Source organism: Anolis carolinensis, chromosome 3 (assembly GCF_035594765.1).
Source record: "Anolis carolinensis isolate JA03-04 chromosome 3, rAnoCar3.1.pri, whole genome shotgun sequence".
In the NCBI taxonomy this organism is placed as follows: Eukaryota; Metazoa; Chordata; class Lepidosauria; order Squamata; family Dactyloidae; genus Anolis; species Anolis carolinensis.
In genome coordinates this window covers 225,988,784-226,005,233 of record NC_085843.1, presented here as the reverse complement: position 1 = coordinate 226,005,233, position 16,450 = coordinate 225,988,784, and the positions used below count along the sequence as shown (strand labels likewise).

The window sequence follows — 16,450 nt, the reverse complement described above, 5'->3', positions numbered from 1 at the left end:
AACTAATGCAGTGTGACACCACTTTAACTGCCATGGCTCAATGTGATGGAATCCCAGAAGTTATTTAGCAGATACACAAGCCATTATTAAGTTAATTCAGCTCTCTACACATTAAAAAATAACCTGATGAACTGTACCAGCAGGAAAAGCATAGCGTAATGTGTCTGCATTACTGCATTCCTTAAATAAAGTAAAGAATCTCGCAGGTGCTATTCCAGAGTTAACAGAAACATGTAAAAAGCTTTGCCAAGTGTAACCAGAGCTGCAGAGAAACAGATGCCTCAGGCAAGGGGAAGAACAACATGTATCAGCTGCAAAAACAATCAAAGAAAAAAAAATACCCTGCTCTCTAGCACCTGAGAGTGGAATTAGCAGCTATACATATTTAAGATAATAAATGCACTGTAGCAACAAAGGGGAGCAATGTTCTTTGCATAGACAGAGATGCTAAGGAAACCAGTTCTATACTTACACACACACACAGGTGTCTAGACAAGGAGATTATAAATAAATTAATTGGGGGAGGGGATCACTACAGCATTTAGGTCCAACTCCACTTTTCATAATCAGACATGGGCAATCTCTAAATGTTCGTGCCTCCAAACCTTTGGAGCAGTGGTTCTCAACCTGTGGGTCCCCAGATGTTTTGGCCTTCAGCTCCCAGGAATCCTAACAGCTGGTAAACTATGCTGATGTAGTTAGAAAGCTCTATGTGATCAGAAATCTTAATAAAGCATGGGCATCTAGCAAAAGCCCATATGTAGAATACAGTACAGCAGTAACAGTGTCTCTGGTACTCTACAGAATATATATCTACTGGGAAAGATACCGGGGCCTCATCCTTTGTGAATGTAAATGTTGATAGCCATCATTACATCCCGTAGTTGCAAATTTCAACTTAACTATGTGTTGTGTGAAGAACACTGGTTAGTTTAGAGTAGAAGGAAAACTAGCAAAGTCCTCCTCTCTGAAGAAGCTAAAGAGGGGAGCATATAAATTTACAGCTTCCTCTGCAACTAGAAAGATTCTGGTTTTGAGATTCTGAGAATCATAGCTCAAAACTGTCATTTTCCCCAGATCACTGCTATTGTATTCTTCATTACTGCATTAAGGGACATCAAGATGCAGCTTTGAAAACAGAGAAAGCATATAAATTGGCGAACAACCATTCCTTGTAGTTCACATGGCCAAACAGCTCCATCTCATGTTGAGTCCCTGGCCTGTCAGTGTTTTTGTAGTGTGTGAAATGTTCACTCATTGTTACAGTGTATGTATGTAGGCATTCCAGTGGTTAGGTGGTTAATTGCATAGAGACCTGATTTACTGCTAGAAGAGCAAAGCATCAAGACTTCCGTTTTGTTTAGGTAGAAGGAAGGCATGTCACAGACATTGGAATGTGGGATGTGTCTTAGTTCTCTGATAAGGACTTTAGAGAGTCGCCATTAATCTTTCTGCCAGAGCGAGATGTGTGCCAGCAGCTCTGGTTGTTTTCTTTGTAAATAGCTGTGTAAATAAAGATATTTAACCGCCAGGATCGGCAGATAAAACAGCTATGAAGTTTCGTTTGTTGGTGCTGCTCAGCAGTCGCTCAGTGGCCTAACGGAGGAGAGTATTGAGACTAAAGGCTGTAAGTATCTCAATATATCTACCTCATATCCATCATCCAGGATGTAGTTTTTCGTGACATGGCCTGCCTTACATTCAATTTTAGTGAGTAAAGGCCAATGCAAGAGTTATGAGCCAAACCCTGGTCCAAACTGCTGGATCTACACTGCCTTATATCTGTGAATTGAGGTTCATGTTTTTATGTTGATATAATTAAAGTTAAATTTATTTTAATTTTAATGTGGGTTTATTCTGGTATATATATGTTGCTTTATTTTGGGTTCTGGTAGGTTTATTGTTGTATTTGTATTTATTGTTATTTCAGGCATCAAATGTTTACCTTTTGTTGTTGGAATCTGCCTTGAGTCCCTTCTGGGAGATAGGGCAGAATATAAATAAAGTTTTATTATTTATTATTATTATATCCTGGGATCTAATCCCAGATTTTCTGCTTAACCCAGATTATCTGGCAGTGTAGACTCAAATAATCCAGTTCAAAGCAAATAATCTGGGATCAGATGCTAGGATATAGGACAGTCTAAATTCTTCCAGAAGTTGCAAGACTTCCATGCCAGTATGGACAACTGAAAGGAAAAGAGGATGGGAAATTCATTAAAATCTTGAGGGCCATAGGCTTTTATATTTTTTCCTGTTATTAAGATTTTACAAGTACAAATTAAATCGTTCACACCACTTTATCTGTGGGGATATGTCCTTGGACTTCATGTGGATATGTAAAACCACAAATAATAGAAAACCCTATTAAAATGAAGGACTTCTGGTCAAGAAACAACACTGGAGGAAAATAGAAAATGTCAACTTGTTAGACATGGATAAAAAAAACAGATAGTGGTCCCATGGATACAGGGTGGTACTGTAAATGCACTTTTCTATGTCTTTTGCCTTCTTTCCCATTCCCATTCCACTTTTGTATTTCTGATCTCCTTTCTACATACACTCTTTTCAGAGTGTGTATTGTTTATGAAATAATATCATCATTTTAAAAGATCATGTACAGTACTTGCTAACTGATTGTCTTGTGTGTTTTGCCCCAGGGATATCAGGTATATATTAGTTAACAAAGCCTCTGACAAAGAAACTGCTTTTTGCAAGAGCCCAACCCAGCCTCATTTTTTCTCGTCCTCTGTTTAGTCTGAAGTTTTATTTTTTGCAGGACTGGATTAGGAGGATAGTGAAGAAAATTGGATAAGGATGGGCTTCAGGTGTTTGGTTGCAGCAGTGTATCAGAAGTAAACAATACAATAAAGCTTGGCATGGGAAAGAAAGAATTGGATTCTCTTTTAGGTGATCCTACTGTCGCAAGGGGCATTTCTGGTTAGAATCTTCACACAGTTCATTTCAAAAGGGACATTCATTCAATTTCTGGAAGACATTTCTACCAAGACCCACACCTGATGTGCATCTCCTGAAGGTACAATGTAGGCTTGGATCGGCTCTGGGACATATCTGGAGTTTTTCATTGCTTGCCGAAGCTGTCGAAGCAGATCTGTAGTAATCTTTGGAGCCATGTTTCTGCACACACAAAAGAACAAACATGCGATTACAATCCTGTGGGTTTTGAACCCAAATATTTCAAAACCCAGTATGAAATCCCAAAGTCTTCAGACAGACTTTGCAAGCAAAATTCCCCTGCTTGATCTATGTCAGTATTTCTTAACTTGGGGGTCAGGACCCCTGGGAGGGTCGCAAGGGGGGGTGACAGAGGGGTCGCCAAAGAACAGCATTTTCTGCTGGTCATGGGGGTTCTGTGTGGGAAGTTTTGCCCAATTCTACCGTTGGTGGGGGTTCAAGGGGATCTTTGATTGTAGGTGAACAATAAATCCCAGAAACAACAATTCCCAAATGTCAAGGTCTATTTTCCACAAATTCCACCAGTGTTCAAATTTGGGCATATTGAATATTTGTGCCAAATTTGGTCCAGATCTATCATTGTTTGAGTCCACAGTGCTCTCTAGATGTAGGTGAACTACAACTCCAAAACCCAAACCCTTCCAGCATTTTCTGTTGGTCACGGGAGTTCTGTGTGCCAAGTTTGGCTCAGTTCCATCACTGGTTGAGTTCAAAATGCTCTTTGATTGTAGGTGAACTATGAATCCCAGCAACTACAACTCCCAAATGACAAAAAAATCTCTCCCCCCCCCCCCCCCAACCTCACCAGTATTCAAATTTGGGCATATCGGGTATTTATGCCAAATTTGTTCCAGTGAATGAAAATACAACCTGCATATCAGATATTTACATTACAATTTATAACAGTAGCAAAATTAGAATTATGAAGTAGCAACAAAAATAATTTTATGGTTGGGGTAACCACAACATGAGGAACTATATTAAGGGGTTGCAGCATTAGGAAGGTTGAGAACCACTGATCTATGTCATTACCCCTTAAACTACATAGATGGGGGCAGAGATATCTTAATATAATGCCTCTTGGTTCCATCTGTTCTTTGCTGCCAGCACTCTGGCTTACGCAACAGGACCTTACCAACTTGACGTTTGTATGTTTGGATTGTTTGGCAGGAGGTGGCTGATAGATGACAGATTGGAAGAAGCACTGTGTATGGGAAGCACTGGGAGCAACAGATGCTTTGAGGCATTTGAGAAGAAGGATAAGGGCATAGGACAGGAAGGAAACAATTCACAAGCTGCCGCTGCTGCTTTCCATCATGAAGAATGTTCCCAGAGCCAGTCACTACTTCCTATCTTCTTTCTTATTATAGTCACTTGTGAGGAACAACCAGTTGGTCCTACAAAACCTGATTTCTGAGTTATTGTTTCCCAAGGAACAGGAGCATGTTTATATTTAAAGTTTGGATGAGAACTCCTAGCCATTTCGTATTGATCCAAGGAAACACAGTATGGTGATAAGCTAAGTAAACTGTGCTCAAGTCTTCATTCAGTCTTTCCCAGTTATTTGCATCTCAGCCAAATCTACCTCAAAGTGGTGTTGTGGGGCCAAAATGGAGAAGACTATTTTGAACACTTTAGAGGAAAGGCAGGATTTGTTGTTAATTGCCATCAAATTGATTTCCTTTTATGGCGATTCTTTGAAAGTCAACAGTCCTGCTCAAGTCTTGCACATCCAGGCCCATGGCTTGATTTATTGAGGCTATCCACTCATAATGTGGTCTCTGTCTTTTCACAGTGCCCTCTACTTTACCAAACTTTATTGTATTTTCTAATGAGTCAGGTTTTATCATGGCATGTGTAACGGATCTTGCCTATCTTACAGGGTTGTTGAGTGTTCTACCTTATAGGGCTAGTGTGCGGCCATTTGCAGGACTTGCTTGCAAAAGCTCAGCAGAGCAAGGGGGAGGAGCAATCAGGCAGCCATTACAGTGAGTGCACTCTGATTGGCTGATGCAAATGAGGTTGCTTAGCAACTGGAGATAGGCGGAGCCAAAGTGACAGTTAGAGCCAGGCAGCCAAAGAATTCTTTTTCAGTAGGGGGTTGGAATTTGAAATGTGAAGACAGAGATATAGTTTAGGGAACTGTGTTTTGAAAAGGAAGCCTCTTTGAAGAATATAATTAAACGCCTTCAGAAAAGGAAGGGCTGAGGACTATACTGTGACTCTATAGTCTAGAGCAGGGGTCCTCAAACTTTTAAAGCAGAGGGCCAGTCCACAATCCTTCAGACTGTTCAGGGGCCAAATTATCATTTGAAAAAAAAAAACGAACAAATTCCTATGCACACTGCATATGTCTTATTTATAGTGCAATACAACAATAACAATTAAAGAACAATACAATATTTAAAAATGAAAACAATTTTAACCAACATAAACCTATTAGGATTTCAATGGAAAGTGTGGGCCTGCTATTGGCCAATGAGATAGTCAAGTTAATTATGATTGTTTTTGTTGTGTGCCTTCAAGTCATTTCAGACTTTGGGCGAGCCTAAGTCTAAAATTATTTATTTATTTATTTATTTACTACCTTTATTTACTACAGTTATATCCCACCCTTCTCAGCCCAAAGGGGACTCAGAGCAGCTGTATGTACAAACAATACAATATATTATTAGCATAGCACAATATTAGCATTATATATTACTATATTGAACTATACCACTGACCCCTGAAGCTAAGTCCAGTCATGTCTGACTCTGGGGGTTGGTGCTCATCTCCATTTCTAAGCCGAAGAGCCGGCGTTGTCCATAGACATCTCCAAGGTCATGTGGCCGGCATGACTGCATGGAGCACCGTTACCTTCCCACCGGAGCAGTACCTATTGATTTACTCACATTTGCATGTTTTCGAACTGCTAGGTTGGCAGGAGCTGGGGCTAACAGTGGGTGCTCACTCCGCTCCCGGGATTTGAACCTGGGACCTTTTGGTCCGCACTATACTGTAATATTATATGTAATATATAATATATAATTAATATTATTATATGGTATTATTATTATTATATTGTATAACATTATAATATTTTTATCAATATTATATGTATATACAATATATTATATTATTAAAACTGATGTAAAATATTATATTATAAAACTGAGGGCGGGGGCCAGGTAAATGACCTTGGAGGGCCGCATCCGGCCCCCGGGCCTTAGTTTGGGGACCCCTGGTCTAGAGTGTTGCTGTTAAATCCCAGAAGAAGTGGATTTAAAAGTTTAAATTGTCCTGTCTCTGTTTCCTTGGTGAAGGGACATATTTACACAGAACCCAATTGCTACACTTCTTTACTGGTCAAATACAAATAAACAACAACTTATTTTCCTCACATAAAGTGTCTCATGTGACTCTCTCAATATCCTAACATAGAAGAGACTCCTGAATATAACATTGGTGGCAGCGTTAGTAGAGGTGGCGAGTTTGAACCCTCCAAAATTGCAGTTTTGGCAATTTGAAAAATCCTCTATAATATATATATTTTGAAAGTCAATCCTCTATAGCATGCCTAATCTACAATGGATTCCAGTTTAATCATTTCAGTATCTAGGGAGAGTTCAGACTTGATTGATCTTGAACTCATTCGTCTTTTTTGGCAGTCCATGGTATCTATAGAAGTCCTCTTCAGCACATTTCAGATGAGTTGACCCTCTTCCTACCAGCTCTATCCACTGTCCAGCTATCAGAACCACACAGAGAAATCATAAATATTGTAACATGGAGAATCCTCACCTTGTTAATGAATAATAAAGACAGACAATAAATAAATGAAATAAATGAGTGATTTACTATATTATATTTTAATCTACTACATTGCTGTTGAGGGCAAAAAAACCCCAAAAGGACTGTTTTTAGCATATTTAGCAAGTATAAAATGGTGTAACGTGACTTTCCTTCAATCCAGTCGTGCACCAGGCTAAAACATAAAGCAGAGATTTCAAAATGATAAAAAGTCAGCATGATGTAGCAGTTTGATGAACATCCACTGGGTGACCTTGGGCAAGACTCACTTCCTCTGCGTTAGGAAGAGAGGCAAAAACGAATCTTCCTTTCAAAAACCCTATTTCCTCACCCAGACATTCAAAAAGGCCAGAAGCATGCCATGGTAGAGAAAGTTTTAGGTCAGTGGTTCCCAACTTTTGGGCTTCCGCGTGTTTGGGACTTCAAATCCCAGAAACCCCAGCCAGCTTACCAGGTGTTATGAACGACTGTGAGAGCTGCAGTCCAAAACACCTGGAGGCCCAAAGGTTGGGAACCACTGTTTTAGGTTATCCCAGGACAGATTAAGATTTTGCTTTATGCCACTCTACTCAGAGATTGGGACGGTTCCTTTGTGGATAAAAGTACAGTGTTCATATTGACGCGTGGAAAAGTTGACCCAAGGTTTTTTGAGTTGATGTTTTGATTAAAATTTGTACATTTCTAGATAGGTATGGATGCCTGACATTTCGTCCATATCTATGGCAGGCAACCTCAGAGATTGTGAGGTCTGTTGGAAAACTATGCAAGTAGGGTTTATATATCTGTGGAAAGTCCAGGGTGGGAGAAAAAACCCTTGTCGGCTTGAGGAAAGTGTGAATGTTTCAACTGGCCACCTAGATTAGCATTAGGAGCCCCCCAGTGGTGCAGTGAGTTAAACCCTTGTGCCAGCAGGAGGTTGGGTTGCTGACCTGAAAGTTGCCGGTTTGAATTCAACCCGGGGAGAGCGCAGATGAGCTCCTTCTATCAGCTCCAGCTCCATGAAGGGACATGAGAGAAGCCTCCCACAAGGATGGTAAAAACATCAAAACATCTGGGTGTCCTTTAGGCAACGTCCTTGCAGATGGCTAATTCTCCCACACATAAGCAACTTGCAATTTCTCAAGTCACTCCTGACACACACAAAAAATTACCATTGAATGGCCTTGTAGCTTCAAAGTCTGACTTCTTCCTGCCTGGGGGAATTCTTTGTTGGGAGGCATTAGCTAGACCTGATTGTTTCATGTCTGGACTTCCTCTGTTTTCTGAGTGGTGTTCTTTATTTACTGTCCTCATTTTAGAGTTTTTTCATACTGATAGCTGGACCACTCCAACAGCCACTATGTCAGGCTACACAGAGAAGCCACTGAAATCCACAAGTATATGGACAATTTCAGCAGAAAGGAGGAAACAATGAAAATGAACAAGATCTGGCTACCAGTATTTTTAAAAAAACTCTAAAATCAGGACAGAAAAGAGAGGAAGTCCAGACATGAAACAATCAGGGCCAGCTAATGCCTCCCAACAAAGAATTCCCCCAGGAAGAAAGGAGCCAGACTTTGAAGCTGCAATCCCCTTCAATGCTAATCAAGGTGGCCAACTGCACCATTCACACTTGCCTCAAGCGGACAAGAGTTCTTTCTCCCACCCTGGACCTTCCACAGATATATAAATCCCACTTGCCTAGTTTCCAGTAGACCTCCCAATCTACGGATGCCTGCCATAGATGTCAGCGAAATGTCAGGAGAGAATGCTTCTGGAACATAGCCATACAGCCCAAAAAACTCACAGCAACCCAGAAGGATGTTTCTTCATTTAAAAAAACCTAAATCCATGGGCCTCTGCTAGAGTTCCAGATACTATGAAGTCTACAACTTATTATTTTCTTTTCTTTCCCTTCAGGCAACAAGTACTCACTGATATTTTCCATCTGCCACTTCAAACCTGAATCCTTCCACGAGAAAATATGTCTCAGTGAGTTTGATAGGACTTATTTCACAATCAACATGTGAAGAACTGAGCTAGAACAGATTCACTTTTCTCATATATCTTTCTCATGTTAGTATTTCATTTGGAGAGAGAGAAAAATCTTCACTTTTCCCCACCTTTCTTTATTGTGTGTCTTTCTCTCTGATTCACGCACACAAAACCAGACTCCTACCTTGAAAGGATCAGAGCAGCAAGAACTTCAAATGGTATATTTCTAAGGACTTTGACCCTCAACCTCAGACAAAAGGACTGTTCTTTTTCTCCCTCTTATGTTCCTTGGATAGGTATTTATTCCATTTTCACTGTAGATTGAAGGGTACAGATTATTCCCTGCACTTCAGCAATACTAAATATAACCAAACATTATGGTTTATATCTGCCTTGTTCTCTTAGGATTTAAAGTTAAACAAGCTGAAATAAAACATGTTCCTCAATGTCAAAAGCCGGCTGTATATCCACAGTGTAACAAACAGATCCTCACTGCCTTCAAAACTGCAATTTATATCTCTCCCATTACCTTTCTTGAATAGTCTTCTCGTCCGATCTCAGCTTCCTAAGTCTATGATAGCAAAACTTTTGTTCCTCTCTCTTTTTCTTTGCTTTTCATTAACTTAGTGCCTGACAAACCAAAGGGCAAAACTTCAAAGGTACAGAGACTTTGGCCACAATAACCTCTCCCTTTCCACAATGGTTAATTGTGAGCAAAGATGGTTGCAGTGATAGAATTGTTCCAATTCACTATAGCAGAACCAAAGGTAGCGTGACATACCGTATTTACTCAAATCTAATGCTCACCTTTTTCTTTCTTGGGTAAATTACCTTCCCAAAATTAGGGTGTGCATTAAGGTAAAGGTAAAGGATTCCCCTGACGTTAAGTCCAGTCATGTCTGACTCTGGGGGTTGGTGCTCACCTCCATTTCTAAGCCAAAGAGTCGGCATTGTCCGTAGACACCTCCAAGGTCATGTGGCCGGCATGACTGCATGGAGCGCCGTTACCTTCCCGCCGGAGCGGTACCTATTGATATACTCACATTGGCATGTTTTCGAACTGCTAGCTTGGCAGAAGCTGGAGCTAACAGCGGGTGCTCACTCCGCTCCCGGGATTTGAACCTGGGACTTTTCGGTCTGCACGTTCAGCAGCTCAATGCTTTAACACACTTCGCCACCGGGGCTCCAAGGTGTGCATTAGATTTATGAAATATAGTAATCTTAGGGCCCTTCCACACAGCCATATAACCCAGAATATCAAGGCAGAATAACCCACAATATCTGCTTTGAGCTGGAATATCAGTCCACACTGTCATATATCCCAGTTCAAAGCAGATAATGTGGGATTTTATTCCACTGTGTGGAAGGGGCCTCAGTGCTGAGCCAAAGCCTACAAACTGGAAAACATACTTATGTGGGGCTTGAAAAGGGAAACACAGAAGACTCCATAATTTGTTCAGAAACTGCAGGAAGATGTGTCTATTTGGTCATTTAATTCTCTTGTTTCCTGTGCTATATTGATCCAGGATGGTGTAGTGATTTGAGTGTAGGGTTAGGATTCGAGCAGGTGAGGGTTGAAATCCCTGCTCTGCCATGAAAACCAACTGGGTGACCCTGGGCAAGTCACATTCTCTTAGCCTAAGAAGGCACCAATGGCAAACAGCCTTTGGACAAACCTTGCCACATAAACCAGATGATAAGATCACTATAGAGCAGTGGTTCTCAACCTTCCTAATGTCACAACCCCTGAAGACAGTTCCTCATGTTGTGGTGAATTGTGGGAGTTGAGGTCCAAGACGCCGGGAGGTCTGAAGTTTGCCTGTACCTGCTCTACACTATAGAATGAATGAGGTTCGGCACCACTTTAATACCCGCAGCTCAGCGCTCTGGAATCATGGGAGTTGTTGTTTGGTGACTACTGCTCAACCATAAAATTATTTTCCATAAAATTATTTTCATTGCTCCTTCATAACTGTAATTTTGCTACTACAGTATTATGAATCATAATGTAAATCTCTGATATGCAGGATGCATTTTCATTCACTGGACCAAATTTAGAGCAAATACCCGATACCTGGTCGGGTTGAGGGGGATTGATTTTGTCATTTGGGAGTTGTAGTTGCTGGTATTTATGGTTAACCTACAATCAAAGAGCATTCTGAACTCCAACAACGATGGAATTGAACCAATTTTGGCACACAGAACTCCCATGAACAAAAGAAAATACTGGAAAGGTATGCTGGCATTGACATTGAGTTTTAGAGTTGTAGTTCACCTATATCCAGAGAGCACTGTGGATTCCAAACAATGATGGATCAGGACCAAACTTAGCATGAATACACAATATGCCCAAATTTGAACACTGGTGGAGTTTAAGGAAAATAGACCTTGACATTTGAGAGTTATAGTTGCTGGGATTTATAGTTCACTTACAATCAAAGAGCCCCTTGAACCCCACCAACAATAGAATTGGGCCAAACTTCTCTGAAAAATGTGTTTTTAGTAGTCTTTGGCAACCTCTCTGACAACCACTTGCGACCCCCGCCAGGTTGAGAAACACTGCTGAAAGGCAAAACTGACTCAAAGCCACACAACTATCTCCATCCCTTTCCTTGTTACACTTTTATCATGCCCTTCCTCCAAAGAGATCTAAGCATCTTATAAGCTTTACTCAAACTTTTTGTCCTTATGTAGCTCAGTGGTGGCCACACTGAAATCCAGGACAGTCACTCTCAGCAAAATAATTTCCCCAAAATATAAATTAAACTCAAATCTTCTCCGTTCAAAGCATGCATCTAAGCTAATTTAGCCTATTTAATTATTTGAACTGTATTACTCTTACAAAATGGTTTGACACCTTTGCTTTTTGATGGTTTAATGTACACAAATACCATTTTATGAACAAAATTATTAAAAATACTTTATAAAATTACCATCAGGCTAACTGTATAAAGTGTATACAATAATAATAATAATAATAATAATAATAATAATAATAATAATAATAATAACTTTATTTTTCTACCCCGCCTCTATCTCCCCAAAGGGGACTCAGGGCGGCTTACATGGGGCCAAGCCCGAATAAAAACAGTAGCAGTATAAAACACAGCAATAGATAAAAACATGCACAATTAAAAAAATTTAAACATTAGCCAATAAAAAACAAGAACTAATAAAAACATGGATTAAAACGGAGAGATTGTAAAAGTAGACTGGGTAAGGTGCATGGTATATAAGGTATATGGGATATCAATGGATCTTGTGCTTAGGCTTGGATCCTGTCTCCCTCACATTTCATTATGCACATACATGCAAATACAAGTATTTCAAAATCCAAAACACTTCTGAACCCAACCATTTCGGATAAGGGATACTCAACCTGCTCACTTTTTATATTTGATTATTTCAGTTCTCAAAAAGTTCCTACAAAGTGGTTTCACTTTCATTAGTAGGCATACTTTTCAAAATGATCTCATATTTGTTTCTTGCTCAGCCCATCATATATTTCTAAAGCTTTTCCTAAGTGAAAATGAAAGGGTCATTAGATAATGTTCTCCTAGGGTGCACCTCTACTGCAAAATTAATGCAGTTTGACACCATTTTAACTGCCATGGCTCAATTGCAATGGAATCTCGGGAATTCTCGTTTTACAAGATCCATATACTCATCTGCCAAAAAGGACTGGAGCCTCAACAAATTACAGCTGCCATGATTCCATAGAATTGAGCCACAACAGTTAAAGCAGGGTCAAACTGCATTAATTCTACAGTGTAGATGCACCCCTAAATAACACCATCCATGAGATTAAGGAGGTGAATTTGCTGTATAGTTTTCATGCACTTATTAAGATTTATAGGGTCAGGCACACATCAGACTACTAGACACTTCTGGTAAAGCAACATGAGTGCAGTTTGACACTACTTTAACTGCTATGAATCAGTGTCATGGAAACTTGGGAGTTGTAGTTTCACAGGGTCTTTTGCTTTTTTCCACTAAAGAGCGATTGTCAGTCACCAAACGACAACTCCGATGATTCCACAGCATTGAGCCACGGGCATTAAAGTGGTGCCGAACTGCATTCATTCTATAGTGTAGAGTAGGTGCAGGCAAACTTCGGCCCTCCAAGTGTTTTGGACTTCAACTCCCACTGGTTGTTAGGAATTGTGGGAGTTGAAGTCCAGAACACCCGGAGGGCCGAGGTTTGCCCATGCCTGGTGTAGAGGCATCCTTACACATTCACACATACATCGCTCTCTCATAGGTGATTCCTGCAGACTGTGTATGTTTCTGGACCTGTAATTGGTTACGTGAACGAACCCAAAGGGTGCTGACCAATGTGTCTTCTTCATCCTGGAAAGAAGTGACGAGTGGAGTGCTGCAGGGTTCCGTCCTGGGCCCGGTTCTGTTCAACATCTTTACTAATGACTTGGATCAGTGGTTCACAACCCGGGGACCCCCAGGTGCTTTGGCCCACAACTTCCAAAGATACCAACCGCTTTACTGGGAGTTGAAGGCCAAAACATCTGGGGACCCACAGGATGACAATCACTGATTTAGATGAAGGGTTAGAAGGCATGATCATCAAGTTTGCAGACAACCCCAAATTTGGAGCAATAGCCAATACTCCAGAAGACAGCAACAGAATTCAAAATGATTTTAACAGATTAGAGAGATGGGCCGAAACTAACAAAATGAAGTTCAACAGGGACTAATGCAAGATACTCCACTTAGGCAGAAAAAATGAAATGCAAAGATACAGAATGGGGGATGCCTGGCTTGACAGCAGTACGTGTGAAAAAGATCTTGGAGTCCTTGCGGACAACAAGTTAAACATGAACCAACAATGTGATGCAGCAGCTAAAAAAGCCAATGGGATTTTGGTCTGCATAAATAGGAGTATAGTGTCTGAATCCAGGGAAGTCATGCTACCCCTCTACTCTGCCTTGGTCAGACCACACCTGGAATCACACTGTGTCCAATTCTGGGCACCGCAATTGAAAGGAGATGTTGGCAAACTGGAAAGTGTCCAGAGGAGGGAGACTAAAATTAACATGGGTCTGGAGAACAAGTCCTATGAGGAGCGGCTTAAAGAGCTGGGCATGCTTAGCCTGCAGAAGAGAAGGCTGAGAGGAGACATGATGACCACGTATAAACATGTGAGGGGAAGTCATAGGGAAGAGGGAGCAAGCTTGTTTTCTGCTGCCCTGGAGACTAGGCCGAGGAACAATGGCTTCAAACTACAGCAAAGGAGATTCCACATGAACATCAGGAAGAACTTCCTCACTGTGAGAGATGTTCAGCAGTGTAGACTACATCTTTGGAGGCTGGATGGCCATCTGTCGGGGTGTTTTGAATGTGATTTCCCTGCTTCTTGGCAGGGGCTTGGACTGGATGGCCCATGAGGTCTCTTCCAGCTCTATGATTTTATGACTATACATAAAATTGCTGCCAATGTCCTGGATTCTCCTATTGTAGGAGTGCATCTACAGTCACTGCAGAATTAATTCAGTTTGACACAAATTTAATGGCCAAAGGTGTATGCAATGGAATCACGGGAGTTGTAGTTTGATTCCCTAGCAATGAGCCTTGGCAGCTTAAAGTGGTGTCAAACGACACTCTTACAATACAGATGCACCTGAACACTTAAGAAAGGAGATGCAAACGTTGCAATGTCTGACAGAATGGATCTCTAAAGCAGACAGGCTTTTTTTGACAGATCTGCTCAGTGCAGCATGTGGCCCCATTGTTCCTGGGAAGCCTCCATGCCTCCTGACTCCCTCCCCTTCCTCCCGGGAAATGAGGTTGCCCTCATTTGCACCCCTTTTTTGGGCAGCCATCAAACCTTTTGCGCGGCTCACCTGGTCGTTTCCCTGCTTCCTGCCCGGCTCCTTTTCCTAAAGCATCCACTTCACTGCTTCCTGGAGGCTGCCATGCAAAGCTGACGTCTGCAGTCCCCATGAGCCTCCGAGGCTGGAGGAGAGGAGGAGCCTCCAGAAAGAAAGAAAGCATGCAAGCAAGCAAGCTGACTCGGCTCGCTTCTTTGCAGCCTTTCTAACTCCACCTCACTGAAGCCCGTGTGTAGACAATCCCCAGAAAAGGAAAAGTGGGATCCTCTCACCTCTGCAGGAGTCTACCGTACACCATGCAGCTATGGACAGGTCTACATAGGAACCACCAAACACAGCATTGCCCAAACACAAATCAAGGAACATGAAAGGCACTGCAGACTAACAACCTGAGAAGTCAGCCATTGAAGAGCACTGGATGAACCAACCTGGAAACCGCATATTATCTGAGAACACAGAACTGCTGGTCCACGCCAACAGTCACTATGTGTTGCCGAAGGCTTTCATGGCCAGAATCACAGGGTTGTTGTGTGCGTTTCCTGGCTGTATGGCCATGTTCCAGAGGCATTATCTCCTGACGTTTCACCCACATCTGTGGCAGGCATCCTCAGAGGTTGTGAGTTATATTGGAAAAACTAAGCAAGAAAGGTTTATATATCTGTGGAAGGTCCAGGGTGGGAGAAGGAACTCTTGTCTGTTAGAGACCAGTGTGAATGTTGTAATTAATCACCTTGATTAGCATTAATGGCCTTGCCAGATTCATTTCCTGGCTTCTTCCTGCCTGGGGGAATCTTTGGTTCAGAGGTGTTAGCTGCCCCTAATTGATTCATGTCTGGAATTCCTCGGTTTTCAGAGTGTTGTTCATTATTTTAGAGTTTTTAATACTAGTAGCCAGATTTTGTTCATTTTCATGGTTTCCCCCTTTCTGTTGAAATTGTCCACATGTTTGTGGACTTCTCTGTGTAATCTGACATTATAGTTGTGATTTTACAAATTAAGCACCAAAGCATCATGTTTTACAACAAATCAACAGAAAAAGCAGTTCAATACACGATAACGTTATGTAGTAATTACTGTATTTACTAATTTAGCACCAAAACATCACAATGTATTGAAAACATTGGCTACCAAAACATTGACTACTAAAAGGCAAACTGCATTGGATAATACAGAACATTGGATAAGTGAGACTCTACCAAAGTTTTTTTTTTTTCATGTCAGGAGCAACTTGAGAAATTGCAAGTCGCTTCTGGTGTGAGAAAATTGGCCATCCACAAGGACATTGCTCAGGGGATGCCTGAATATTTGATGTTTTACCATCCTTGGAGGATGTCCCTGCATAGAGCTGGAGCTGACAGTTCATCCACGTTCTCCCCGGGTTGGATTTGAACGGACAGCCTTGGGGTCAGCAGCCCAACCTTCAAGTCATCAGTCCTGCCAGCACAAGGGTTTAACCCATTGCTCCACCAGGGTCTCCTACCAAAGTGGTAAATGTTTATAAAAGCGGATTCTAGGCCCCCACACCTAGACTTGTTTCCCACTTGATTTCTCAGCTTGCTCTGCTAGACATGAAACCAGTTTCAAAAACCAACTACGATACAAATGTGGATTTCTTTTCACAAGGGAAGTGAACCATTAGGTACTCCCAGACAGAAGCATCATTGTGTACCCCAGCCAAATCTTGAAGGTAAACATACAAACAACAGAACACACAGTAGGAAGCCAAAGCCAATCAATAGTTTCTTGCTGTGTTGCTCTTGGCAGTTCTTCACCTTACGTATCTTTAGCGCAGCAACACAAATGTATTTGCATGGAAGAGTATCTGAAACATGATGCTGGTACAGTAGTTCAAAACAACAAAA

At 41.3% G+C, this 16,450-nt stretch overlaps 1 protein-coding gene across 3 annotated transcripts in view; it reads right to left on the bottom strand.

The window, feature by feature from the left end:
* The window catches only part of xpnpep1 (X-prolyl aminopeptidase 1), a 62,537-nt gene extending 47,790 nt beyond the window's left edge, over positions 1-14,747 (bottom strand). The window contains exons 1-2 of one of the 3 annotated variants that reach the window (XM_062976272.1): positions 14,601-14,747; positions 3,018-3,138 (exon numbers count right to left, since the gene is read on the bottom strand). In XM_062976272.1, the coding sequence (XP_062832342.1) occupies positions 3,018-3,134 (117 nt within the window). In that variant the 5' untranslated portion in view covers positions 3,135-3,138; positions 14,601-14,747. Of the gene's footprint in view, positions 1-3,017; positions 3,139-9,271; positions 9,341-14,600 lie in introns of those variants that run through there. The other 2 variants (XM_062976273.1, XM_062976274.1) reach the window with 2 other exon arrangements.
* Between the last annotated feature and the right edge of the window lie 1,703 nt (positions 14,748-16,450).